Source organism: Psammomys obesus, unplaced genomic scaffold (assembly GCF_907164565.1).
Source record: "Psammomys obesus unplaced genomic scaffold, mPsaObe1.curated_primary_1811, whole genome shotgun sequence".
NCBI lineage: Eukaryota > Metazoa > Chordata > Mammalia > Rodentia > Muridae > Psammomys > Psammomys obesus.
The window spans coordinates 2,138,516-2,166,336 of NW_026587382.1; the positions used below are offsets into that span (position 1 = coordinate 2,138,516).

General features: G+C 43.8%; 1 protein-coding gene across 1 annotated transcript in view; it reads left to right on the plus strand.

The window, feature by feature from the left end:
* Vps45 (vacuolar protein sorting 45 homolog) overlaps window positions 1–27,821 on the plus strand; it is a 63,295-nt gene that overhangs the window by 11,475 nt on the left and 23,999 nt on the right. The window contains exons 5-13 of the mRNA XM_055603786.1: window positions 247–315; window positions 425–562; window positions 1,146–1,256; window positions 4,607–4,741; window positions 5,125–5,238; window positions 5,904–6,071; window positions 16,176–16,334; window positions 17,163–17,270; window positions 19,124–19,245. Of these exons, the coding sequence (XP_055459761.1) occupies window positions 247–315; window positions 425–562; window positions 1,146–1,256; window positions 4,607–4,741; window positions 5,125–5,238; window positions 5,904–6,071; window positions 16,176–16,334; window positions 17,163–17,270; window positions 19,124–19,245 (1,124 nt within the window). The remainder of the gene's footprint in view (window positions 1–246; window positions 316–424; window positions 563–1,145; window positions 1,257–4,606; window positions 4,742–5,124; window positions 5,239–5,903; window positions 6,072–16,175; window positions 16,335–17,162; window positions 17,271–19,123; window positions 19,246–27,821) is intronic.

Sequence of the window (27,821 nt, forward strand, 5' to 3'; positions counted from 1 at the left end):
AGCTGGAGCCTATAACACTCAGTACAGCTGGAGTCCATAGCACTCAGTACAGCTAGAGTCCACAGCACTCAGAACAGCTGGAGTCCATGGAACTCAGTACAGGTGGAGTCCATAGCACTCAGTAGAGCTGAAGATTATAGTACTTAGTATATCTGGAGTCCATAGCCCCCAGTACAGCTGAAGAGTGTAGTACTCACAACAGCTGGAGTCCATGGATCAACTGATCTTGATGCTTTTCATTTGCAGGAATTTTATGGTGATTACATTGCTGTGAATCCACATTTGTTTTCCCTGAATATTTTGGGTTGCTGTCAGGTATGGAAGGCAAGGATTTTCAAAATAAGTTAACCAAGTGGAAATTAATTCATCAAGTAAGTGGAGTTATAGGAGAAAATTAAGATATTTTCTTTTAATTAACACAAAGGGTCGAAATTGGGATCTAGCCCAGCTATCCAGAACAACTCAAGGGCTGACTGCTCTCCTCTTATCTCTGAAGAAGTGCCCCATGATTCGTTACCAGCTCTCGTCAGAGGCTGCAAAGAGACTTGGAGAATGTGTTAAGGTATAGTATTTCCTGTTCCTGGTTCTAAACCTCAGGCTAATCATTTCCATGTATTAGTTAATTAGGCATGGTGGTGCATGTCTTGGCAGGAAGATCTACGTGAATTCAATGCCAGCCTGGTGTCTACATAGCAAGGTCCAGGCCAGGCAAGGATGCATAGTGAAACCCTGTCTCAAAATAAAGATGAGGGGATGGGGGTGGGGGGCTAAAGGGAGGGAGAGAGAAAGAGAAAAGAAAGGGAGCAAAGAAGACGATATGTTAGTTTTATTGGCAAAGAAGTATAACTATATAATTCAGAACAATAAAAAAAAGGAACAAATTAACACTAATACCTCTAGGTTTAACCTATGAAATATTCGTAGCTATTTAACTTTAGGGCTCAGCTGAATCACTTGTAAAGTAAGGTTTCAGGTCCTGACTTGTTAAACGCGTGCTACAAAGCTTTCTGAAGCTTTTGAACCCTTTTGTAGGAGGCCTGTGAGGGTGGGAGAACTGCTACATGAGTTTTTATTCATTTCCTATTTTTGTCATCTCTACTTGCAGCTAACTGCTTAACCAAACTATTTTTCTCTTTTCTCCTCAGCAAGTGATAAGCAAAGAATATGAACTCTTTGAGTTCCGGCGGACAGAGGTTCCTCCACTGCTTCTCATTCTAGATCGCTGCGATGATGCCATCACCCCACTGCTCAACCAGGTGCAGGGCCCTTTGTTAGCATAAAGAAGGATGATTTTGAGTGAAGCTCATTAAAATGCAAATATGGAAATAACATCCATTCTACCCACCTCCTTGTTTTTAGCTGTTCTTGTTTTTTGCTGTGTATTTTTTGGTGTCCTAGTGTCCTGGTTTTCATTCATGCTTGTTTCTGCCTCTTTTCTCCTGTCCCTCCTGCTGATGTCCCACTCTTATCAAGGCAGCTTCTCAACTCTGGACTCTTGCTCCCAGTGTCTTCTTTTCTGACCTTACTGCTTATGCATTGATATAATCCCCAGTCTTGTGCAGTAACAGTGAAACAAGCCTCTATTCAGTTTCTTCTTTTGATTTCTCTTCAGTCTGTATTCTACAAAACCAAGGTTGTTAAATGACAACTCCCAACCTAAAAATCTTTGTCGTTCCCATTTACCTATGGGGTTAAAAACAAGTCTCCTAGCTGGGCTCAGTGGTGAATCCCAGCAGAGACAGAGGCAGGTGGTGGGTCTCTGTGAGTTTGAAGCCAACCTGGTCTACAAAGGAAGTCCAAGACAGCCAAAGCTACACAGGGAAACCCTGTTCAAAATAAAGGAAGAAAGGAAAGAAGGAAGGAGGGAGGGAGGGAGGGAGGGAGGGAGGAAGGAAGGAAGGAAGGAAGGAAGGAAGGAAGGAAGGAAGGAAGGAAGGGGAAAGGAAAAAAAAGAAAAGAAAAAAAATGAACTAACGATTTTGGCACCTAAGCGCCTTCAGTATATATACCCAACTTCTCACTGCTACAAAGGGGTGACATGGTTTCTTGCCATTGTGCTTTTAATGTAATCGCTATCTAAGCTCTGCACTATCTGGGATGCCTTCTCTTTCCCATTTCACCTATCAAAACATTTCTCTCTTGAAACCCCTCAAAATCCAGAGAGCAGCTTTTTAAAGAATGCTTCAGCAATCTAGGCAGGGTTTGCTTTCTCCCTCCAGTTGTGTAGAATTTGTCTTTTATGCCTCATGCTGCACTTCCCAAATTGTATCTGTGGTGGTTTTTACACTGTTCTGGATAATACACTCCTAAGGTAGCCTGTGTCTCCTCATGTTTATTCTGCAAATTAAGCAGTTCCTTGTGTGTAGTTTTGCTCTGTGAGTGCTGATTTCAGATGTAGAGAGAAAGCCATCATCTCCATGTCAGTTTCTTCTCAGCACGAAGTAATGTCAATGCCAAAGGTACTCCGCTGTGGAAGGAAGTGCCGCTGTAGAATAAGCAACATCTGTAGGAGCTTGGTAGTAGGAAGAGAGGAAGGAAGGAAGGAAGGAAGGAGGGAGGGAGGGAAGGGAGGGAGGGAGGGAGGGAGGGAAGGAAGGAGGGAGGGAAAGAGTCTGGAGAATGGCTCAGTGGCTAAGAGCACATACTGCTCTTGCAGAGGGCCTGAGTTCCTTTCCTAGCCCACACAATGGGCAGTTCATGGCACTTTTAACTCCTGTTCCAAAGGAATCCAATGTCCTGCCTGGCCTTTGCAGGCGTTACACTCATGCACAAACCCACATTCAAACTTAGTAATTGAAAATAAAAATGTATATTTTTTTAAAATAATAAAAAGAAAAGTAATTATCTATAATTCTGTATCCCAAAGAAAAACACATTTCGCTGAGAACCCATTATGTGCATGTAGGAAACCCAGCAGTGTATGTGAGGGTCAAAGGAGAGACTCTCTTGTCTAAACATAAAACCCTATATAGGGAAAGGAGGAGAAAACACATGCTGCTTGCGGAGTAAGCGCTGTGGTAGGCCCATGATGACTCTATCCACTTTACTGTACTCACATAAATGCTTGAAGGGACCTGGCTCACTCAGGACCCTCCTGGGCAAGTCTGTATTTTTGTTGTTGGTGATGGTGGTTTTAATTTGTTGTCGAAGTTGAAACCCCTCTTTCTCTTTCTTTCTTTTCTGTGTGTGGCTGTTTTGCCTGTGCATGTATTTTTGCATCACCTGTGTGCCTGGAGGCCAAAAGGGTCCCCTGGAACTGGAGTTATAGACAGTTGTGAACTGCCGTGTGGGTGCTGGGGTCTGGGCTACAGGTCCTTTGGAAGAACAGCCAGTACTCTTGACCACTGAGCCATCTTTTCAGTCCTTTAACTAATCTTTTAGCCAATAAAGCACCATCGTTAGAGCCAGAGCACCGGCTCAGTGTTGAGCACTGGCTGCTCTTCCAGAGAGTCCAAGTTCAGTTCTCAGCACCCATGCTGGGCAGCTCAGGACAGCCTCTACCTCCAGGTCCATAGGATCTGAGGCTCTTTCGGCTTCTAAGGGCATCCACACACATGTGGCACAGACATACACACACAAATGAACTTTTAAAGGTACTTTCCTTTATTATATCTTAAATTCTTTCTTTCAAAAAATGTGTATGGTTGCTTTACCTGAATGTATGTCCGTGCAGCATGAATGTGCCTGTTGCCTACGGAGGCCAGAAGAGAACCTAGAATCCCTGGGACTCGAGTTACAAACAGTTTTGAGCTGCCATGTGGATGTTGGGAATACCTGGGGTCTTTGGAAGATCAGCCAGTGCTCTTAACAGCTGATCCATCTCTCCATCCTCCTTAAATTACTTTTTAATAAATTTAGTTTGTTATAAATGTACATGTAAATATCTCTAGCATTTGGAGTGTAGATGTAGTAATAACTTGCTAAAAGATGCTTAATTTTGTAAAAATTCAATCTTTGTAAGTGGTGAGAAGGAAGATTTGTGACAATTTACCTTTCTGGTTTTAACCAAACAAATTTGCATTTTTAGGCTAGAAATGTATTCTTCTTCACAATTCATAGTCAGTTTAAAACAGGATAAAATGGATTCCAAGGCAAGCATCTGATTATGCCAGTGTTTTGATTAACTCACTAGGTTTTTTCTGATAATATTAGTGTTCCCAGGATAAATATAGAAGCACTCAGCTCTGCAAGAACACACTTCTCAGGCAGCAGAAAACCATAGAAGTGTTCAGGAAGTGGCACAGCTCATAACTGCAGTACCAATATAGCCCTGTCTATGAAACCAAAAATATACTTGTAATTCCAGGCAAAAATCACAGCTAATGATAGCTATAATTGTTTTCTTTCTATCAGAAGTATTAATCTTGTTGCATTTTCTCTAAAGTGTGAAATATAAAAGTATTTTGATTTTTTTGAGTGTTTAAGCAATTAAAGTGACAATCTTAATACTTACTAGAGAAAAAGTATTAATGAAAATATGAACTAAATAAAGAAACTTGGTGTGAAACAGGCTAGTTGTTAGGGATGTTTTCACTCTTTGCTTTCCTAAGTACTTGATATTTCCATGTTTTGTCGTTTGCCAATTCTCTTTGTCATACTTCTCCAGTGGACATATCAGGCCATGGTCCATGAACTATTGGGCATAAACAACAACAGGATTGATCTTTCCAGAGTGCCAGGGATCAGCAAAGACTTGAGAGAGGTGGTCCTGTCTGCCGAAAATGATGAATTCTATGCCAACGTAGGTGATTTTAATTTCTCAGTTGTTTTTATGTAAAGTGTCGGTGCTGGCTTGTGGGGACAGGGACACATGGGGGTTTCCTGTGAAAAGACGACAGGCTTCTCGCAGTTAGTCTGCACCTCCGATGGCGAAAGGCTTGGGGGCTGGCCTTGGCAGCATTTTGTCAGGGTGCTCACATAGTTGCTGGCTTTCTTCCATTCTGGTAGCTCTTTGTGGGAATAATAATGGTATTCATCACTAGTGTCCTGGCTAATGTCCAGATGTAGTCATTAAAATGGAATTTGTCTTTCAAGTCTGTGTTCAAAATTTTTTTCTTTCACATCTTTGTGATTTCTCCAAACCAGACTAGTTTTGAATTTTACTTCTGGCTTCTATTTTTACAGAATATGTACCTGAACTTTGCAGAGATTGGTAGCAATATAAAGAATCTCATGGAAGACTTCCAGAAGAGAAAACCAAAAGAACAGCAGAAGCTAGAATCCATAGCAGACATGAAGGTAAATCAAGCACATATGTGGATAACTCACGTATGAGACTTTAGAACTGTTTATGCAGGCAACATGTCTGGAATATTCCAGGTCTATTTTCTACCATGATTCTTTGCTTATCTTTGAGTTATGTGTGACTGGCTGGTAATTGCTCTATAGCTGGATCAGGCTAGCCTGAGGCTTGGGAAAGCCCACCATCTTCACCTCCCAAGTGTTGAAATTCCAGGTGTGGGTTAGGGCTCAGCTAGCTTCTTACTCGCATTGGTTTGCATTGTACTATTTTGTTCTGAAGCAGCGTTTATTGCTCTAGACCCCACTACAGCTGTCTAGACCTGCCTGCCTGCCCTGGAACTCATGGCAGCACTTACGCCTCAGCCTCCCAGGTGCTGTAATTACAGCACCTGCTCTTCACAGCCAGCAAGTCACTTGGTTTAGGTTGAGATGCTTTCTGTAAGATTTCTCTTTAATACACAGCATGGTGACACACCCATCAAGTCATTGTTCCTTTCTGTTCTGTATGTCTGGCCTCTATAAAGACCTAAGGACATGGGCCAGCCTTTCTCTTCTTAAGCATAATATGTTGGGCAGGAAAGTAACCCCAGCTTTTTGCAGTCTTTTCTTTGCAGATGCCTACGCTTAGTGAGACTGTAACATTAATGTTTATTCCATGGCAGGCCTTTGTGGAGAATTACCCACAGTTCAAGAAGATGTCCGGGACTGTATCAAAGCACGTGACGGTGGTTGGAGAACTGTCTCGGTTGGTCAGTGAGCGGAACCTGCTGGAGGTTTCAGAGGTTGAGCAAGAACTCGCCTGCCAGAATGACCATTCCAGTGCTCTCCAGGTCAGTCCACTGGGCGAGCGCCCGCTGTGTATGGGTGCTGTGCTGGGTGAGTGCCTACTGTGTGTGAGCACTGTCCTGGGTGAGCGCCTACTGTGTGTGGGCACTGTGCCGGGTAGAGAAAGCTTCAGCAGCAAGTAACCCTTCCTTACCAACGTGAAGCTTGGCTTACCACAGAGTCAGGAACACATAGAGGCTAGATGTGGTAGCCCCCAACTATAATCCCAGCACTTGGGAACACAGGATGATCACAAGTTTAAGGCCTGAATATGCAACTTAGTGAGTGAGACAATGCCTCAAAATAAATAAAAGATGGATGAAGATGTAGCCCTATGTTCAATTCCCAGCACCACTAAAAAGGAATCGGTTAGTAAAGATTGCTTTTCATTTCACAAGCATGATAACATGCTGCATGTAAATTGTGGTAAGGATACAGAGGAACAGTGATAAATGAGACAGCACCCTTCCCCTCAGAGTGCTCACCCTGCAAGAAGGAAAAAGGCGGTTTTAAAGATGGCGGGCCACAGAGATGAGGAAAAGCACTCACTGCTCAGGTGCAGAGGTAAAGTGCTCTGCTCAGGCATGAGGCGTGACTTCAGGCCTCCCGCACCCACGTAAAAAGCGGGTGTGCTGCACGCCTCTACCCCTGCACTAGGAGGTGGAGGCACAGGCTTAAGGGGAGCTTAATGGCCAACCAGTCTATCAGTTGGTATGCCTCAGGCTCAGTGAGAGACCCTGTCTCAAGATAACAAGGGTGGAGAACAACCGGAAAGGACAGCCAGCATCAACCTCAGGCTCCTAAATGCAGGTGTATGCATGTACACACACCAGAACACACGTGTACCTACGCCCACTAACCAGGACATGCATACACATGAAAGTTACAGAGCACTGTGGCCATGTAGTCAGGGCTGTAGCACGGCCTTCGCAGAGCACACGGAGTGACCTTCCAGATTCTTGATGAAGAGGGTATGAGAACTAGTTCTGACAGATAAGTCAGATAGCAGGCGGAGAAAAGGAGCCACTGTCACCCGGGAGCAACAGGCCTCGAGCTGTGACGCCACGGCACAGCACTGCGCAGCTGGTGGAGGTGCATGCTGAGGAGTGCTCGCCAGACGAGCAGAAAGATAGTTTGAAGGGCAGGGGCTATCGACCAATGGTGGAGGGCTTGCCTGGCATACCCGAGGGCCTGGGTTCAATCTTCAATCCCTTATAATACACACTTGCTAGGGAGACACACAGAGAGACAGAGACAAAGAGACAAGGACAGAGACAAGAACCAGGTTGGAGTATTGACAGGAGGTTGATATTAAAACGATGGGAGCCACCAGAGGATTTGAAAAGAAATCTTACATAATCAGACTCTAACCTTAAGAAATATATAGTCATCCTTCTGCCTTGGTTTCTCTCCCCTTCCCTGTGTCCATGGCCACCCCCTCCTCCCTCCGTCTCCCTTCCTCCCCCCACCTCTGTACAATAAATCTCTTCATACCAGAAAAAAATATAGTCCGGTTGAATTAGACAAAACTAAAGCACAAGAAAAAAAACTACATAATGTTTCAGGATACTACTTAAGTCAGAACTGTGATTCTGACCATAAATAGACAAGGTTATCAGGAAGCTTTCCTTAGAGAAGGAAATGTTAGGATGGACCGAAAGGAATGACTAGAATTGGGAGGAGGATTTCAGTCAGGAACAACAACAAAGCAAAGATGCATCGGCACGCAGGAAATGATAAACAGTTTGGCCTATTGAGAGTGGGTGTGGAAGAGAAATCGGAGGTAAAATTGAGCTGGCAAGTGGGCACTGACTTAAGCATGTCAGAGGAGTCTGCTTGCTAAGACAGGCAGAGAGCTGGTGTAGGTCTTAAGTGAAAGTGAGGGCACAGGGAAGGTCTGTAGACAGCAAGTCTACTGAGAATGCATTAGAGGTGAAAAGACTGACGCCAGGGAGCTTGCGGACTGGTGGTGATGCATGGTAAGGGGCACCCTAGAAGTCACAGAAGAGAGCAAACAGTCAGTGACAGATTCAAACGGGGCAGGGACAATTGGTCAGAGGTAACGCCAAGGTCCTGAGAAAGGCCAAAATCATTCTGTCAAAATGACAAAAACAAAAATGACCATCTGTATGTGGCACCATGGAAAAAAGAATAAGTCCTTTGAGAAGTAGTGATTTCTGGCCCACTTTAGGAATCACATTTCCTCATCGATAGGGCCCTGTATTCTAAACGTACCTCCTCCTCCTCCTCTCCACCAAATTCAGGAAAGCCAGCCAGGTGTATTGACGTAGCAGAGGCTTTGGGCCGTGCTGTCCTAGTTTCTTTGGGAAAATGACTTATGTTGACCATATGCCAGGAACAGCCACTTCAGGTTTCTATGTGACAATGAGGATTTGGTGTGACACACAGGAATCTTGGTGACATTGGCTCCCACACCCTAAGCCACTTTATACACAGGAAAACCAAATGGTAGCAGTACGTATGAGGCTCTAGTCCACCACAGCCTTTACAAAAGCACAGGTCTTGCTTTTAAGTTTTAAACACCAACATTTTAAAAATCCTAAAGATGCTGTTGGCTTTATATTTACGTGGTGTGCTTCATCACTGTTTTAATATTGTCCACGGTCCCTAAGCCTTCACAAAACACACATACACAAAAACCAAAAAAACTTTGTTCTTGAGACTAGCATTATTTCCTAATTCTCAAGGAAATTTTAAGTATAGGCTGCAAGAGGTGTACAGTAAAAACTGAGTCTTCAAACAGTCTCAAGTACCCTCACAGGTTCCTCTAAGCCTTGTGTGCACATCTCTCTCCATTATGTTTGAGACAGGGTCTCACTATGTAGTCATGGCTGGCCTGGAACTTGCTATATAGGCTAAGCTGGCCTCAAACTCACACAGATCTACTTGCTTCTGCCTCCCACATGCTAGGTTTATCTCTTTTTTAATTCAAGTAGTACTCTGCCAAGACCTGCATTTTATTTTATTTTATTTTCCATTTTTTGAGACAGGGTTTCTCTGTGTATCCTTGGCTGTTCTGGACTCACTTTGTAGACCAGGCTGGTCTTGAATGCACAGCGATCCGCTTGCCTCTGCCTCCCTGAGTGCTGGGATTAAAGGTGTGCACCACCACATCCAGCTTGAGACCTGCATTTTATTTTCTCACTTAATCATACATCTAAGAGACTGTTTCCCATCAGAACCTTCAGTCTTACTTAATTGTATTTTATTAAAGGTGTGTTTATTCTTTGACAAGTTCATACACGTGTATAATGTATTTTGGTTCTCTCTTCACCCTCTCATCCCCCTTCCACACTCTCCAAACCTTTTCTTCTCCCTACCTAGTCCTTACCCCTCTTTCATGTCTGTTGTCTTGTTTGTTGTGTTTTGTGAGCTGCTAAATCTTGCATGAGCATAGCCAGTAAGTCTTTACTGGATTTGGGGCAGCTGTTGGATATCAGTAGCTACACAACTGAAGAAAATGGCTTCTTACTCCCAACTCCCAGAGAACATTAGCTGCCCATAGCCCCTCAAGGAAGGATAAAGCCTCATGAAGCCCCCTCTGTCCACGATGACACGCTGAAGGGCTCCATCTTGTATAGGTCTTGTGCAGGCAAACATAGCTGCTATGAATTCGAGAGTGAGGCCACATTATCCAAAAGACAGTGTTTCATGCACTCCTCTCTGTCCTCCAGCTTTTACATGCTCTGTATTTTTTAATTTATTTTGTGTCCATGCATGCGCGCGTGTGTGTGTGTGAGTGTATGATACATTTGTGGGTACATGTCCAGGGTGTACCTGTGAAAGTTAGAGAACAACTTTGTGGAGTTTGCTCTTTGCTACTTTTGTTGTGCTTCCTTGGGCTCAAACCCGGGTCACCAGGCTTAAACAGCACTTTCGCCTGCTATGTCATCTTGTCAGACTGCAGCTGTTATGTTCTTTCCACCCCTTCTTCCTCAGTGTCCCTCAGAACCCTGGGAGGGTGACTTAGAAGCCTTCTTTAGAGTGAGCGCTCAGCAGACCCCTGACTGTCAGTACTGTGGCCAAACATGAGTCTTTGCGTTTAACCACCTTGGGGCTCATTTTTAGTAACTGTGGGTTATCTTTTGCAAAGATATAAGATAAAACATTTAACTTAGCCAACTCACTTTAAGTAGCCCCACCAATAATAGTTTATAGTCGTTTTGTTAGCCTATTAAAACTATTCCTGTGTTATTGCAATGAACTTAGTTTTCTACCCCTTTCTAAATAAAAATAAAATTTTGACCTTAATTAAACCTAAAATTTCTTATGGCTGATATTTTCCTTCATAAAGATAAACCTGAAGTTGATCACTAGTCAACTTTGTTTACTCTTTTTTTTTTTATTTATATCTCTTTACCATATGGAAGTCAGCTAGAAAAAAAGTTATTACAATCCTTTTTACATGAAACTTTAGGTTTTGTACTTTGGGTTTTTTGAGACAGGGTTTCTCTGTGTAGCCTTGGCTGTCCTGGACTGGATTTGTAGACCAGACTGGCCTCAGACTCACAGAGATCTGACTCCTTCTGCCTCCTGAGTGTTGGAATTAAAGGCAAAGGCCATCATGCCCAGTTAGTTTTATACTTTTTAAAAGAAAAGGATAATAGATTTTTAAAAAATATGAACTTTGCCCTAAGCGTTGCTCATGCCTATAATCCCAGCATTCAGGAGTGTGTGCAGAGGGATTGCCATGAGTTTGAGACCAGCCTGGACTAAGAATGAGACCTTGTCTCAAGAACAAACAGAATTCTATTTGAGATCTGATCACTATTTTAGAACTTATAGTTTTTAAGATTTCTTGTGTGTTAGAGTTTTACAGTCAGCAGTAGTTTGGGCTCTCCTGACCACAAAGGATTTCTTTGCAATTTGATTTAAATAGTCCATAAAGGGAACTTTTGTTTGATAATGACTGGATGCCAGGGGCCTGACCCCTAGATGACTCAGCCTCATATAATAATACGTCATGAAGCAATGAATTGAGGATTTTGAATAGAGATGGGATTTGCTTTATTGAATAGTAAGTGTGCCATGGTAAGAAAAAAAGCTCATATATCCCATTTAAAAATTAATCTATAAATTTGTCACTTCAAACCAGTTATATAAAAACTAACAGGAATTTTATTTAGAAAGAACTTCATTAGAAACAAAGTGTAGTGTGTCACCATTGACGCCCATGTGCGTCCTCAGAAGGCAGTGGCTTGGTTAGATTTTCATGTCATGAAGAGAACTGTCTTCAGAAAGAAAGCGGCCCCAGCCTGCACCTGTGTTGCCATAGTCTTGCTGTTATCTGGAAGAAAGAGCTGGCCTGTTTTATTCCCTGCTCCGTGACTTGGGCAAAAAGCACAGTTAATGGCACATAGACAAACACAGAAGAGGCCTGTCTGAAGCCGTGTGTATAGCGGCAGAGAGCCTGAGCATTTGGTGACCCGAATTTGGAAATGACTGTTCCCTGCTCTAAACCCTGGTCCTTTTGAAGTGGGAGAAAATACTAGTACTTCTTACATATGATGACTCTCACCGCTTTGTGCGGTCATACTTAATAATACTTGTTTTTCTTTCATTTTTGTTTGTTTTTAATTTTTTACATTTATTTATTCTGTGTGAGCACATGTCTTATATGCATGTGGAGGTCAGTGGGAGTTTGTTCTCCTTCCACCGTGTGGGTCCTAGGGATTGAAGTCTGGTCATCAGGCTTGGCAGCAATCACCTTTACCTTGAGGCCATTTCATTGGCCCATCTCTGGGCTTTTTTGTTTTTTGTGTCTCACTTGGTACCCCCGGTTGGTCCCCAAAGTCCTAGATTCCAAGGTTGAGCCATCCTATGCAGCTATACATCCATGCTTGACAGCACATGCCTATAATCCACTTGAGAGATGGAGGCAGGAACATCAGGAGGTCGGATCACCTTTAACTACAAAGTGAGTCTGAGGCCAGCCTGGGCTGCACGAGACCCTGTCTCAAAACCAGAACCCTGAGCATGGATCTAGGCGTATTACCAGTTAGTGGGCTCAGATCCTGCTGCTCTCTACCATTTTCCTAGGGTGCTTCCTGATCCCCAGCACTCCAGCATGTTATCTTGGACCTCTAGGTGAGAGTCGTTTATCACAGCAGCTGCTGAGCCGCTCTGCTAGCCCACCTTGCTGTCCTAGTCTGCTAGTTATGTTGTTATTCACTGTTTGTACAGCAAAGGAGGGATTCTAGTGACGGTGTCAAAACCATAAAAAGGAGGTTCCATGAGCCACTGAATTCAACTGTAATTTGTACAATGATTAGTGGTCTTCATGTCATAAGAAATTTATGCTGCATTATTGCTTAATCGTAGTTCCAATAGAAGAAAACAGAGAAGGAAGGTGATAGTCCTTAAACAATAAAAATAAAAAAATTAAAAAGGCCTTAAACAATAAAAATGCTGGAGATGTTGGAAAAGAGATGTTTTCTCCTTACGTTCTGAAGAGCATGTTAACTCCTTTTTGAAACTTGACCTCCAAAGCTAGTGTATTTACTTTGCTTTACCTATTTCTGGATTATGCCTATGGAAGACCAGAATACAAAGAGTTTTTAGTTTTCTTTCACTTTGTTTTTGTCAGCCCACCCTTATTTATTTGTTTACTCTGGAGGGCAGAGGCCAGAGAACAGTTTGTGGGACTTAGTTCTCTCCTTCCACCATGTGGGTTCAGAGATCAAAATTAGCTTATCAAGCTTAGAGACAAGCACCTTTATCCACTGAGCCCTCTCACTGACAGAATCTTAACCCCCAACTACCCTTTTTAGTCTAGAGTCTCACTGTGCAGTCCAGCCTGACTTTGAACTTGCAGAGATGTGCCTGCCTTCACCTCCCTAATCCTGACTTCTTAAGCAGACAGTAGTTTTCTGGTTTTCCCTTCATCCATTTGTATGCAATAGTGTATTTCTTTTTCTTCATAGTGGTAAGACTTATGAGAATCTTAGTGAGAAAAGAATCATCCATCACATAAATCAGTTATGTTCCCACAGATAAATACACCATTACAGACAGCCCTCTCATTCCTTCTTCCCCTCTTTTCTGGTGTGCTCACAGTGATTAGAATCTGTGTGAGACTTATGCCACCATTGGTCAAATGGACAAGCCAACAGAACTCAAGGGCAGCAGGTCACAGTGAAGTCAAACGCCAACATGGAGTCAAGGCAAGCAAAAATGTCTTGCTTTTCCAACTCAGCTTGCACCTACACATACCTTTTCACAAGAGAATAGCCTAAGAGATTAAAGTAGGCACGGAGTCGGGAAGCAGTTTTCGGAGGGTCTGAGCCACGTTCCTGAAGGGACAGCAAAGTGCAGCCAGGAAGTCTAATGCCAGTGTGAAATCGTAAGGAAGAGAGCGACAGGGTTCAGGTGGAGCAGTTAGAAAGGAGCGAACCAGAAGGGCACAAGCCCATCCCTGCAAATAGTCTGATCCCATACAAATTTCCATGCCTCGAAGTGTGGGCTCGTCAGATTTGCTTAAATGCCCAATGGTGGTGTAACCAGAAATGGGGCAGACTAGAGTTAAAAGGGGAGTAACTTCAGGGTAGGAAATCAGATACTGTGTGTGCCGAGGAGTGACATCAGGACCCCAGATCTCACAGTGCTTTAAATTTTCCAGGTTAGGTGAGAAGTGGGATGGGGTGGGGAGAGCATGAACAAGAGAGAGAGAAGGGGGAGGGAGAGAGCTCACACGCGTGTATGTGTGCGCACACACATATCTGATAAATTATGCCTAAAATGTCTTTTTATTGTGATAGAAAACAGATGTTCTCAGTGGGCTGTATTCTGTGACTATTCTGTAGGAAGGTTATCTCAAAAGAAAAGAATAAGGAAATTCTTGTGAATGTGGTGTCTAAGTGAAAACATTCTCCCTTTTTGATCCCTTAAGGACAATGATAAACATAAACGTTAACCCAGGAAAACAACTGTAGTGATCCCTGTCAGAGCTTTGTAGTCGAGAGCTTGCCCTGTGCGAGCTAGCCCTGTGTCTGTGCGTAGAAGTCTTGCACATTGGACAAGGCTGCTGGGACGCACTACAGAGAGCACAGTCTCCGGGCTCCTGCTTTCTCCAGAATAGAAGGCCTCAAAGTCCAGTACGCTGTAGAGCACTGCACAGGCGCTGTTCTGGCCTCAGGGCGAGTGCCTTCTAGGGTCTTGCTACCCTGTCACAGTTCTCCCCCTGATTTTCATGGCCCTACTAATAGTGGCTCTGGCTCAGCCTTTATTGCTTCCTTCGCACTGTTGCCCTTGATGAAGGCTTCCCTGACTCCTCTGCAGCTGGAAGCACATTCTTTTCTGCCCCCACTCCCCTCCCCACTTACAATGACCTTTCAACTTTTGGGATTTGTTAATGGTGGTAAAATGCTTTTCTAGAACCTCTCATTACTCCTGAAAAGCTCGCATCCTATAAAACCATGTACTGGGCACAGATAAAAGCTATGGAGAAAGCTGACCACTTAAAGTCTAACTTAAGAAGAAAAAAAAAAAAAAAAACAGAAAGCTGTCTAACCCTGTAATCAGAGCACTAATCATAATAACAGCCCTAGCCATATTGGAATCATGGCACTTTAAGTCATACACATGAGAAATCCCACAAGTCCAAAGGCAAGTGCCAGGCCACCCTGGATGACAGAGTGTGCCCTGTCATAGAAAGCTAGCATACTAGATAAAGTAATACCGCCACAGTTAGCTCAGCAGCATTTTATTTGCACATGGAAAGAAGCCAGCTCATCTCTGCAGGCTTATTCTTGGAGTTAATGTTTTCTTTATGCTCTAAAGTCTTGAAAATGTTTACTTCTTATAGAGATTAATTTCGTCCAAAGTGAAGACAACAGCTAAGGTTTTCTTCATCAGTCAGTTTGGGTTTTGTATTTTGTTTCGTTTTTATTTGATTGCAGTGAAGCATCTTTGCATCCTCATTTGCCTTTGCCCTTTTCCCCGGATGCTTAGCATGGTGTGGCACGGTGTGGCAGCCCCTGAAGTCAGAGAGCCATAGACTTCTTCCAGGATTGCTGCCTCTCCTTTTATTGACATATTGGCACTGCAACCTCTTTAATCCTAAGGAAGCCTGTCCATGCTGCAAGTGTGACACGTGAGCCAAGGTGTCTTCCCTCTTACGGTGTGTGTTCACGTGTTTCAGTCTTACAAAGCTAAAGTACTTTGAAGGGACGTGCTTTGTGGCAGAGGGGCTTTATTGTTTCATCCCTCAGCAAGTCTCTGAGCTCACTGAGGACAGACATTACCTCAAACACACTAGTGTTTCCCCAGCAGGGCAGGGCACGCTGCCTTGTGGGGTCTAAAATGTACTATTGCCTTAAATTATGTGATCTGGGTGTGGGGGTGCACACCTTTAATCCCAGCACTTGGGAGGCAGAGGCAGGCAGATCTCTGTGAATTTGAGGCCAGCCTGGTCTACAAAGCAGGTCCAGGACAGTCAGAGAAACCCTGCCTTAAAAAGCCAAAAAAAAAAAAAAAAAAAGAAAAAAGTGCTCTGCTGTATAATAAATACAGATCTGTGCCATGTAGGAAGGCCTTATGAGGGTGAGAACATCCAAACATGACTTATGCTGTCCCTCTGCTTCCAGCTGCTGCCTCTCAGATCCCAAGTTCTCCATTTTAGAGGGTGCATGCCACCACGTCACACGTTTCTCTCCGCCGTCTTGAGACACGCTGTTACTTGTGGTGTTTCTTGGACATTAAGCCCAACCCTGTGTAAGTCTACCAGCTTGTGTCTGTTTGGATACAACAGAGTGAGCAATGCTAAAAGAAACACCTTTGACCGGAAATGGGCCATTCTGCTGTGGCTGTGTTGGCTGAGGTAGAAATAGTCTGCACTCCTTACTCATCAGGGAGATGACTCAGGCTGTCAGGAAAGGCAAGAGAAATGGTTGCTGGATTCATTTTTTCTAAAGCGACTACAGTGGGAATTGTTCCTGTTTAATTCTTCCGTTGAATAAGAAGCAGTTGCTGCTCTGTAGTTGAAACAGGATGGCGTGATGTGTTTCTAGCACTCAGTAAGCTTATGATCTTGGGCATTCCACCAGAGGCCACTCAAGTGAAAGGTTAATACTGGTTCTGGGTGTCCTCAGAATGTGAAGAGACTCCTGCAGAATCCCAAAGTCTCGGAGCTGGATGCGGCCCGCCTGGTGATGCTCTACGCCCTGCACTACGAGCGCCACAGCAGCAACAGCCTGCCAGGACTCCTGATGGACCTCAGGAGCAAAGGGGTTTCTGACAAGTACCGAAAGGTGACCTGTGTCCGCGTTGCCTTAATTGAGAGCGGCTCTCACTGTAGCCAGGGGAGCCTCACACTGAGGGTCCTCCTAGCTTGGCCTCCCAGAGGCTAGCATATACTGTGTCGCTAAGATTCTTTCCCTGGGGGAGATTTAAGCGATGTCTGCCGCTCCTCCTAAGGTCTGAACAACAAACCAAGGCACAGTTCTGCCAGAGTTCACTCTGGGGAACCAATTAGTTTATTGGGCTTCTTTACAGACATGGGTGAGGGGTGTGGGTGCTCCTCTCCCAAAAGGCCATCCCTGGAAAGCCTTTACCAGACAGGGATGAGTACTCTGCCATAGCCATACAGGCAGTGCTCCCCTTCTCTAGCTTCCCCCTCTGCATGTCCTGCACAGGCAGTGCTCCCCTTCTCTAGCTTCCCCCTCCACATGTCCTCTGGCCCCTCCCTGACAGCATGTGCCATTAAGGCAGAGTTGCTTACAACAGGTGGCAAGGAGCAGCTGGATAAGGTGGGGGCAGGGCACAAGCAGTCAGCAAGCCGGAGGAGAGGACCCTTTAGCCAGGGCCCAGCTGAGCTCGTTGACCGGCTGTTGCTTGGCTTGGAGAACAGGCCCTCACAGCATAGCCCAATTTCCAGTGCCAAATTTATATATTAAGCCCAAACCCCAGGAGTCAAACTGTTATAGTCTCAGCCCCAACAAAAGAAAAATCATACTGTTTATTTACAAGCTATGTGATTCTGTCCTCTCATGCCTCACCGCCCTAATAAAGTTATTTTTTATAAAATGAGCTTCCTGATACCTAAGCAATAAACAGTTGTTCTTTTTTTTCTTTTACAGCTTGTGTCTGCAGTTGTTGAATATGGTGGTAAACGGGTCAGAGGAAGTGACCTCTTCAGCCCCAAAGATGCAGTGGCTATTACCAAACAGTTTCTCAAAGGACTGAAGGTAGAGCTTCCTGTTCTGTGACGTGAGAAGCGATGAAAACTCTGAGGCTGAGTGTGTGCTGCTCTGATCTAACAGTATACTCTGGAGCGTAGTGCTATGTCCCCCAGGGAGATCGCGCAGACTGCAGACGAGGTCTCAAGACATGTCCCCTGTGCTGCAGTATATTTGCACTGGGCGGGGGCCACCTGGACACGCCTCCAGGAAATGTCAACAGTCCTTCCGTCTCCCTCCCACCTCCCTCAGCCTGTCCCTGCCCCTCTCTGTCTGTGTGTGTGTGTGTGTGTGTGTGTGTGTGTGTGTGTGTGTGTGTGGTGATGAAAGAGGTCAAGCTCCGGCGACATTCTTTAGGAGCCGGCCGCCGTGGGTTTTGAGGTTGCGGCTTGGGCTTTTAGGTTAGGCTAGGCTGGCTGGTGAGCTCCAGGGGTCTGTCTCTGCCTCCCCAGTGCTAGGATCACAAGTGGGTGTGTCAGTGTCCGCCGGGTGCTGCAGTAAAATCCTTTGACACGGTAACTTAAAGGAAAAGGGACTTGTGTTAGTTCACAGTTCTTGAACAGTCCGTCACTGCATTAAGGAGGCCAGTCACATTATACCTAGTCAGAAGACAGCAGCAATGCGCCTAGTGTTTATGCTTACTCTCTCCACTTCTGGCTCAAGACTTGCCCACAGTGGAGATGCTTTTTCCACTTAAATTAACATAATCAAGGCAATTCCCACAGGCTTGCCTAGAGGCCCATCTACCAGGTAACTCTAGAGCTTGTCAAGTTAACGGTACTGTCATGGGATCCACTGGCCCAGAGTTTTACTTGATAAAAGGCTCTAACTCAGGTCCTTTTACCCTAGCCTGTTCTTTACAGTGCTCATCTGTAGCTTTTCTTTTGTTTCCTGGTGCTTCTCTGCTCCGTGGGCCTTAGCATCTCCTCTACACAGTCCTTTCTTTTTGTTTTCTCTATTATTTAACATTTTCACAAAAAAAAAAAAAATGAGATTGAGACAAAGTAAAAGATTACAGATTTTTTTAAACTTTTTTAAATGACTTTTTTGGTTTTTTTATAATTTATTTAATTTATTATTAATTATAATTTATTTAAGTTTTCTTTTATGTGAATTTAGTGTGAAGATGTCAGATCCCTTGAAATTGGCATTACAGACAGTTGTAAACTGTCATGTGGGTGCTGGGAATTGAACCCAGGTCCTTTGGAAGAACAGACAGCACTCCTAACCACTGAGCCATCTCTCCAGCCCCAAGATTACAGGTTTTTAAATTCCTTGAAAAGCTTATTGAAACCTTATTTTAAAAATAGCTAGCCTTAAATTTAGTACTTTTGAAAAAATTAGTAATTTTGCAAGATTGGAACAATTTCATCTAATTAAAATAATTTTTAAGTGTTCTAAGATTCTGGGCTGGGGAGATGATTCATTTGGTGAAGTGCCTGCTGCTCAAACCTGAGTTTAGATACCCAGCAAACACATAAGAAGGCAAATACCATGGAGTGTGTTTATGCCCCACGGTGCTGAAGTATGTGCGAAGGGAGGGGGACCCTTGGAGCTCGCTGGCCAGCTAGTCTAGCCAAATCTCTGAGCTCCAGGTTCAATAAGAGACTGTCTCAGAAGATATGGTGGAGAGCCATTGAGGGAGGTGCCCAGTGTTGACCTTTGACATCCATACACATGCACACACACCCATATGTGCATATACACACAAACATCCTATTTGATTTTGTTTGAGTCCTATCCAATTCATGTTTGATTCTATCTCATAGGTCTCCATGGAGGAGATGCCCCTTTTCTGATGTGTCATTAACTGTTACATTGATAGCTTCCCCAGATAACATAAGAACCATTTGATATTTTAGGGGGTGGAGAATGTGTACACGCAGCACCAGCCTTTCCTGCATGAGACCCTGGACCACCTCATCAAGGGGAAGCTCAAGGAAAGCCTCTATCCTTACGTAGGCCCCAGCACACTCAGAGACAGGTAAGGCAGCGGAGATGACAAATGAAAATTAGGCTCACAGAAAAAGCCAGAGAAACTGGAAGTGCCCAAGACACCCAGATCTTGAGCTTGAAGAAACAGCCTGCCATGGAGGGAGGAACAGTGGGTGCCCGGTTCCGCAGACCTGCACTAAAAACATCTGTTCACTGACGCCAAGCTTAAGATGAAGTCCTGATCTTGGCTCATGGCTGTATTTCAGTTGGTAAAAACCAGAGCAAAGACCTCAGATCTGGCTTATGCATGGGCTTTGGACCACAGAAACTGTAAATCTACAGACCGTGTGGGTTTTGCATGTTACAAACCAGTCAGGTTTACTTATCAGAGTTCAAGTTTGGTCTGGCATTGCAGGCCTGAATCCCAGGAGTGGCGGCTGTCACAGTAGGGCAAGGTGAGTTCAAGACCACAAGCCTGGATCAGATTTTAAACACACAGAGGACAGAAGAGCTTTAAGTGAAAGATGTGAGGAGATAGCTCAGCGGTAGTGTGCTTGTCTGCCATGCATGGGCTCTGGGTTTATTCCCCGTGCTCAGAAATTAAGCAGTTAAAAATGTTAAAGCTCATACTTAGCCAGAATGAGCTATTTCTATGTTCACTCTTCAGAACACACATCACAGGGTTCCAGAAGCAAATTTTTGAAGCTATAACCACCTATGTAAGAATCTGGGCTTCCACCAGTTTCAAGGCTGAAGCTTCGTTGAAATGATTTAAGTCTGTGTCCTTTCTGGGGGAGCTATCAAAACTTTTCTCTGAATTCTGAAGATTTCTTTATTTCTGTCATATAAATGTGTGGTCTTAGTACTCTACCAAGTTTCTGGTATTTTGTTACATAACATTTAAAAAAAAAAAAGGCTGGGGTGGCAGCAAAGGTGAAGGAGATAGCTGAGTCCCCAAGTTGTCCTCTGACATCCGTGCTGTCTCTCTCCCTCTCTCTCTTTCTCTCTTCCTCTCTCCCTCTCTTGTTCTCTCTCTCACACACACACACAAACACACAAATGTAATGATGATAAGGTAGAGTCATTGAGAGCGGGAAGTCAAGGCCTGTTCTCGGATGCTGATCACCGCCCCTCCTGTTGTTTCAGGCTGAAGAGTCTTGGTTTTGCATATGTCAGCATTCCACATGAGCAAAGCCTGATTCATTTACTTGCCTTGGAATAAGGAAACAGCTGTTTTAGAGGGTCTCAGATCCCCTTCTGTATTTTAGCAGCATATCAGTTTCCTCATGTGCTCCATGGCATCTGTCATTTGGAGTTTCAAACATTAATGCCCAAAATAGATTTGCTATTTGATTGCCAGCCAGAGCAGGTTGTTACTGGTTTGGGTGAGGATTGAACTTTGCCAAATGCAACCAACACACAAGCTGAGAGGCCTGATTAGCAAAGACCATTTGTGTCCCAGGAGAAAAGGATGACATTCTTTAGTTAGAACTTTAATCCAGGGGTTAGTTAATTTTAATAAAAACAAAACTTGTCCAGACCAATTTTACTTAAGCCAACCTAAAATTTAAATATATACAAATTCTACCTAATTAAGAGTTATAGTCTTATAAGGTTTTTTTGTTTTGTTTTATTTGACCTTGTAATATAAAGGGCCAAACAGATACAGTTTGTGTCAGTTTAATGTGAGAATTTTGTTGGTATAATTCATCTATTATTTCAACCAATAATTAAGATCACTGGCAATTTATTGTTTTACAGATATAATGAAATGTAGAAAGTGTTTTGAGATATATAGGTGAGTGACTCATGTACATTGTGTGATTTTCTTTTTTTTAACTTAGTCTCTTAAAAATAAAACGGTTATTTGGTCAAAAAAAAAAAAACAAAAACATATATATAGCATTCTGCCTGTGTGGGCTTGTGCACCAAAAGAGGGCACCAGATCTCACTACAGATGGTTGTGAGCCACCATCTGAGCACCATGTGGTTGCTGAGACTTGAACTTAGGACCTTTGGGCGAGCAACCTCTGAGTCATCTCTTCAGCTTCCCAGAATTTTTTTTTTTTTTTTTTTTTTTTTTTTTTTTTTTTTTTTTTTTTTTTGTAAATCCAGTGTTAACACCAGATGTTCAGCCATAACATCTGATGTTAAATTCGGGGAGTATAATCCAGTCACTTGAACAAAATGTCTAGGGACCATGTGTTTAGATTAAAAGATGTCAGCTAATAAGAAAAATGGAAACCAGTCCAAATCACTCACCTATTTGAGAAGCTTTTAGAAAACTTTGTTCATGAGGCTTGTAATTAATTTGCTAGGATTAAAACCACTAATGTGCTTATCGAGTTCATCTGAGGACTGCTGAGTGCAGTCAGGAGCACTTGGAGCTCCTCGAGAGAACCTGAAGCCAGCTTCCCAGCCCTCACACTGCATCATTCACAAACCACCTTCAGCGCCAGCCCCAGGGGTCCCAGGGGCTTCCGGCTTCTGTGGGGCCCCACACATACATAGTGTATGCTCGTACAGACACACGCATTGAAAATGAGTCACTTTAAACACTTAAAGGATTGCCGAATGAAAAGATAGCCACTTGCTGACCAAAGGAAGCCACAGGCCAGATGAGTATATTAGCGCACATCGGTAAACCTTCCTGTTTTGTGAGTCATTGGCAAACAAAGCTCAGCATGATGCTCTCCCCCAACATGCTTGTTAGCTGTTGCCGGCTGACAGCGCTGGCTGGCTGCAGTCAGTTCTGCAGCTTTGGCTCTGACAGGGCAGATGTCTACTGAACGTTCTCAGTGCGTTAAGAGTTCTTGTAGACACTGGGGCTGCAGACGTGGCGGAGCGACACCCGGAGCGACACCCGGCCCAAGGTCCCTTTAGAATGAAGGGGGAAACAAAAGTGTTGCAGAAGAAAGAGGCGTCTCTACCACAGCTGTGGGCCTGGGGCCACTTCAGTTAGACACAGCCTCTGTGGGGTGTTTAAAATGGGCTTTGAATTACAAAAACATTTAAAAGCCCATTACATAATGATTAGAAGAAAAGGCACCTAATTGCCAGAGGGAATGGCAGAGCAAAGGCCTCCAGGAAGGGAGGAGTTGCTGTGGGCTAGAAAGAAGGGCATGGGCTGGACAGAGAGATAGGGGCTGGACCACATGGAGCCATTGGCTCTGGTAAAGTTTGTTTTTCTTTCCTTTCTTTTTTGTTTTGTAAATACAGGAAGCCAATGATAACACACTGAATCAAACTACAGTCACCTTTTAAAAAATTTTATCTATTCATTATTTGTTTGTTTGTTTATTTATTTATTTGAGATAGTCTCACTTCATAGCCCTGGCTGGTGTGTAACTTGGTATATAGACCAGGCTGGCCTCAGACTCACAGTGATCTTTGCCAACTTTTGCCTCCTTGGTCTTGAAGATAGGCTGGTGTCACACCCAGCTCCACACTGTTTCCTAATGGTAACTTTAGGAGACGTTGGAATCCTAGTGGAAGACGAAGAAGAAGGAGACTCTTGACGGGAGTTGCCTACAGTCCACGTAAGAAGTGGAAGTGATCTGGCCAGGAGGCAGAAGAATGGAAAATCAGTTTATTTAAATACAATGATAGAGCAAGAGTAAGAGAAATCCAGAATAACTCTCAGGCTTTGAGGAGAAATTAAGAAATTAAAAGGTGCCCATTTAATAATAAAGGAGAAATGTGGCACACTGTTTGGGGTGATGGCCCACACCCGAGACCAAGACAGAAAGCTGAAGCCTTGCCTGGATTCCGTAGCAGGACCTTATTTCAAAAAGTTCTGTACTAAGTTGGGAGTTGATAAGACATTGATTGTATAGATCAGATAGGGCTACTAAAGGAAAAAGAGAAAAGAAGATTGCTCAGAATCTAGCACTGAGCACAGGCTAGGAGACAGCAGTCAGACTGCCCAGGAACCAGAACAGCAGAAGGAACACCGGAGGCTCCGAGTCATAAAGACAAGCTCATAGGAGACCGCCTCTGGTCTTCTGAAACACGTAGTAAAAACAAAGTCCCTCTCAGATTTAGTGGCCTGAAGATTGTTGATGATCCCAATTGTCAATAAGATTTGATAGCCAAGTTTTGGTGACTTTGAAAGCTTAATTGGGAAGATTTATAGGATAAGATATAATGGAAATGTGAATTTGAATCTAATTTACTAAAGAAATGTAAGTAGACCTTCCATACAAAGTCAAATGCCTAATAGTGGGCATCAATTTAAAATCTGCCAAGTGATCTCAGTTGTGTATTTTCAATGACACTTTTTAACTATACAAGGTTAAATGTGAAGAAGGCAGGTTACTTAGGTCCAACTGGGATTCTAAAGAGTAGAAATCAGAAGAAGGGATTGGACAATGAAGTAAGTATTGGTGTTAGGTTGGAGGGACAGAATGTTATTGCATATGAATATTACTATAGGTAAAGCTCAAGTTGCTGGATGGTTATTGAGGAAGGAGATCTTGAATCCACAATGTCATGGGTGGCCCATGTGTCTGTAATGAAAAACTATCGGTTGTGGCATGGATGAAGGGAAAATGGATAAGATAGATGTGACTTAGGGGACCATGCTCTTAGGAGAGGAAGCCGCACTGGTGTTAGTTTCAGGAACTATTGGGAAGAAGAATACAGAGGAGGCCGGTGAGCAGAGCTAAGTCTTTAGAGGTAAGGGAGGCCAGGAAAGAAAACAGTGCAGCTCTGCCATGGGCATCTAAAGTCATGAAAACTAAAAAGGAGACAGAAATGGTCCAAACTAGTTGAGGGCATAGAAGATGCTGTTCTCGCCACCTCCTAGTTCTGCTTAGTAGAAGCAAGATGGAGAGCACTTGAAAAACACTCTGCCTAACAATGCCAATTCTGCAAGTTTACCCTGTAAACAAATATACAGACACAAGTACACAGAGATATGTAAACCCAGGTTGTCACCGAAACCTTGTCACAGCAAACACTCACCAGCAGGAGACTGGCACTGCCTCAGCGCCTCATGTGTTCCTTTCTCTCGCTTGCTTTCTCTCTCTCCTTCTTCCTATCTTTCTTTCTCTCTCTTTCTTCCTATTTTTCTTTCTCTCTCTTTTTCTCTCTCTCTTTCCTTCTTTCTCTCTTTCTTTTCTTCTTTCTCTCTCTTTTCTTTCTCTCTCTTTCTCTCTTTCTCTTTTTCTTTCTTTTTCTCTTTCTTTTTTCTCTCTTTCTCTCTTTCTTTTTTTCTTTCTTTCTTTCTTTCTCTCTCTCTCTCTCTCTCTCTCTCTCTCTCTCTCTCTCTTTCCCTCTCTCCCTCTCTCCCTCTCTCTCTTTTTCCAGACAAGGTCTTATTAGGTGGGGTGGGAATCACTACTTAGTCTAGGCTGACCTTTAACTCGGAATCCTCCAGTGTTAGCCTCCTGCTGCTTCAGCAAAGCCCAGCAGTATTTTTTGTGCTATAATTCTTCATGGAGTGTATGCGGGTTCTCTGAGATGCATTTAGAGAAAAGCAAGATGGTGTCATTCCCCCTTTTATGGGAAAAACAAAAGCATAAATATAATTGTGTGCATATAAGCATATACTTAACTATATATATAACATGTATATAGTATACGTGTTTATGAAAGAAGAAATGAGAAACTGCTAATTATTACCTCTGTATGTTGAAATAGTGGCTCAGTATATCCATACATAGCCTCTCATTAACTATTATATTAGGTATTGTCACATTTAAGTAAGAATTAATTAGTCTTAAAGGTTTTCAGTTTTACAAACAGTACTTACAAAGGGTAAAAATTCAATAGCCATTAAATTATGTCGATAGCAGTAAATATGCCATAATTTACCACTGAAAAATTCAAACACAGAATAAATTGAGATTTTTTTTTTTTAGAGGCTGTCATCACTCAATATGAACTTTGGCTCTGCTTCTGGTTAGCCCCACCGTCATCTCTGCCGCTCTCTTGGGCCATCACTTTGAGAAGATGTTAACTTGGGTCCTCTCTCTAATGGCTCAGGTCTCATGAAGGAACGTGGGTTTATCATTGTTGCAGTATTAGGAAGCATCCCAGGACAGTGCCTAGAGTGCAGGGTTGCACAGCCTGAGCACCTGTGTCCCCTTATCCTTAGCTGAGGAACTGGTGGCTGTTTGAGAGTAAGGGCATCAGGGCATCTGGTCCTCTTCCTGCCAGGGCATATTTATCCTCCCTATCTGCCTAAACTTCCCCACAGTTGCTGCTCATCTCTAACGTGCACGCATTTCATGGGCTCTTGTTGCAGTCACTGCTTTCATTCCTATAAAAGTGTTTTTCCCTGGGAAAAAAACAACTGAAAAGAGCTTTAGTATCTCTTAAGTATATTCAGAATTGACCACTGTGGACATAAGTGCCGTGACCCACAGGTAGGTGGAGTGCTGCATTTGGGAAGTTTTCCCGACTAGCTCATGCATAGAAACAATAGTTTCTAGAAACACTGCATCCGATGCTTCACTTCCCAAACAAAATGCACACAGATTGGGCTCTTAGGATGTCCTTGGTGTAGCTGCATACAGCATGAACAGGCTGCTGTTTTCTAACATTAGCTGACTGCTTAATGCTTTGGGTTGCTATGGTGAAATACAGAGCACAAAAAAGAGGCACATAGAATTGAACTTGTAATTCCATCATGTAAAAAAGATTTACTATGTATTTTACCACTAGTTTCATAGAAACATCTTTTAAAATTAATTGGGGAAAGACAATAGGAAGGAGATTTTTAAATTTGTTTTAATTTCTCAGACAAAGTCTCATTCTGTAGGTCAGGCTGGCCTTCAACCCTCCACAGTCCTCCTGCCTCAGACTCCCAAGTGCTGAGATGACTGGCATGAGCTGCCACAGCCAGTTTTGGAGACTTTTAAAATTTTATTTGTTTAAACATATATATGTGAGTGTGCCTGCACAGTTTATGTGACCACGTTGCAAGCACTGCTGAAGGCCAGGTATCAGGCACCTTGGAATTGGAGTTGCAGGAAGTTGTCTGTCACCCAGTGTGGATGCAGGGAACCAAAGCTGGGTCCTCTGCGAAGGGAATCAGGTCTCTTAACCAATCTCCATCACTCCAGCCCCAAGACCTTTGATAGAAGTTTTTCAGGAGCTAAAGAGATTGCTCAACAATTAGGAACACTTGTTTTTGCAGAGGATCAGGGTTCAATTCCCAACACCCAATGGCAGCTCACAACTGGCTGTAACTCCAGTTCTGATGCCCTCTTTTGACCTCCATGTATACCAGGTATGCACATGGCACACAGATTTCCATGCAGGCAAACACTCATAAACATAAAATAAATCATTTTTAAAGGTTTTTCAGGACCTAGAGAGATGGTTCAGGGGTTAAGAGCACTTGTTGAGAACCCAGATTTGATTCTCAGTACCATGTGGGGCCTCACAACCATCCATAGGTCAAGTACCAGGCGATCTGAAGCCTTCTTCTGAGTTCCAGTCAGCCAGGCGTGATGGCACACGCCTGTAGTCCCAGCACTCAGGAGGCAGAGGCAGGCGGATCTGTGAGTTCGAGGCCAGCCTGGTCAACAGAGCAAGTTCCAGGACAGCCAGGACCACACAGAGAAACAAACAAAACAAGTTTTTCATAAATGCCCTTCCTTTAACCACATTGAATCAGTAGCCGGAGGCTCAGAAAAACTTGTATTAATTATGTCTCCGTCAAATATGACACAGCCATCTTTGTTAGGTGTAAAATTAAACCAAAATCCTGTCTAGGATTTTTGGTTGTTTTGTTTTAAAAGATTTGTGTGTGCACATAAGTCTTGAGTATGGTGTACACGTTTCCAGATCCACCTGTGCACACATGCAGCGGCCAGAAGGGGCTGTTAGGCCACTCTTCTCTCCCACTCCGCCTGTTCTTTTGAGACAGGCTCTGTCTTGGACCTCGGGCTCATCCTGTCCCTGTTTGAGAACTGGGGTTACAGTGCATGTATGAGATGCTCAGCTTGTTCCGTGGGTGCTGAGATCCAGACTCTAGTCCTCATGACTGTGCAGCAGGCACTCCCAAACTGCCGTCTCTCCAGCCCCACAGCGAGGTAGATAACCTGCATAAGAGGCTGCTGCAGATACCAGCACCGTTCTCCAGGCAACTAAGCTTTGCCTGCTTAGTTGGCATTTCTGCTTGGATGAAAAGGTATCCTGGGACTTGGGAGCCCAGGAACCACACAACCCTGTGGTGGGGAAGTGCCCAGTGGAAGGGTGTCCTGAGACAAGGGAGCTAGGAACCACACAGCTGAGGGGAGGCCTCCTCAGCAGAGAGGCCTCACAGCCCTGAGGGAGGGTATTTCAGGGTTAGTGCTACAGCTAGGGATATCCAGGGTTTGGAGGGATCAATCCTGGGGTGGCTGCCTCTGCTCTTGGGAGAAGACAGCAAGGAACTCAATAGTAGGCAGGGCTTATATAGGATTTCTTAGGGTTTAGAGTGGTCGAGGGCAGAGATTTCTAGGGTGAGGACTGGTGGGATTTCAAGTCCTGAGCTTGGAGGTAGCTCAGGGATTGGTGAGTTTTCCTGTTCAGGGATTGGTGGTATTTTTTTCTTGGGGGGGGGGGTCTGGGCACTCTCCCACCTTGGGAATGACAGTTACAGCCTTTAGAAAATGACCTTTGGGGCCATTA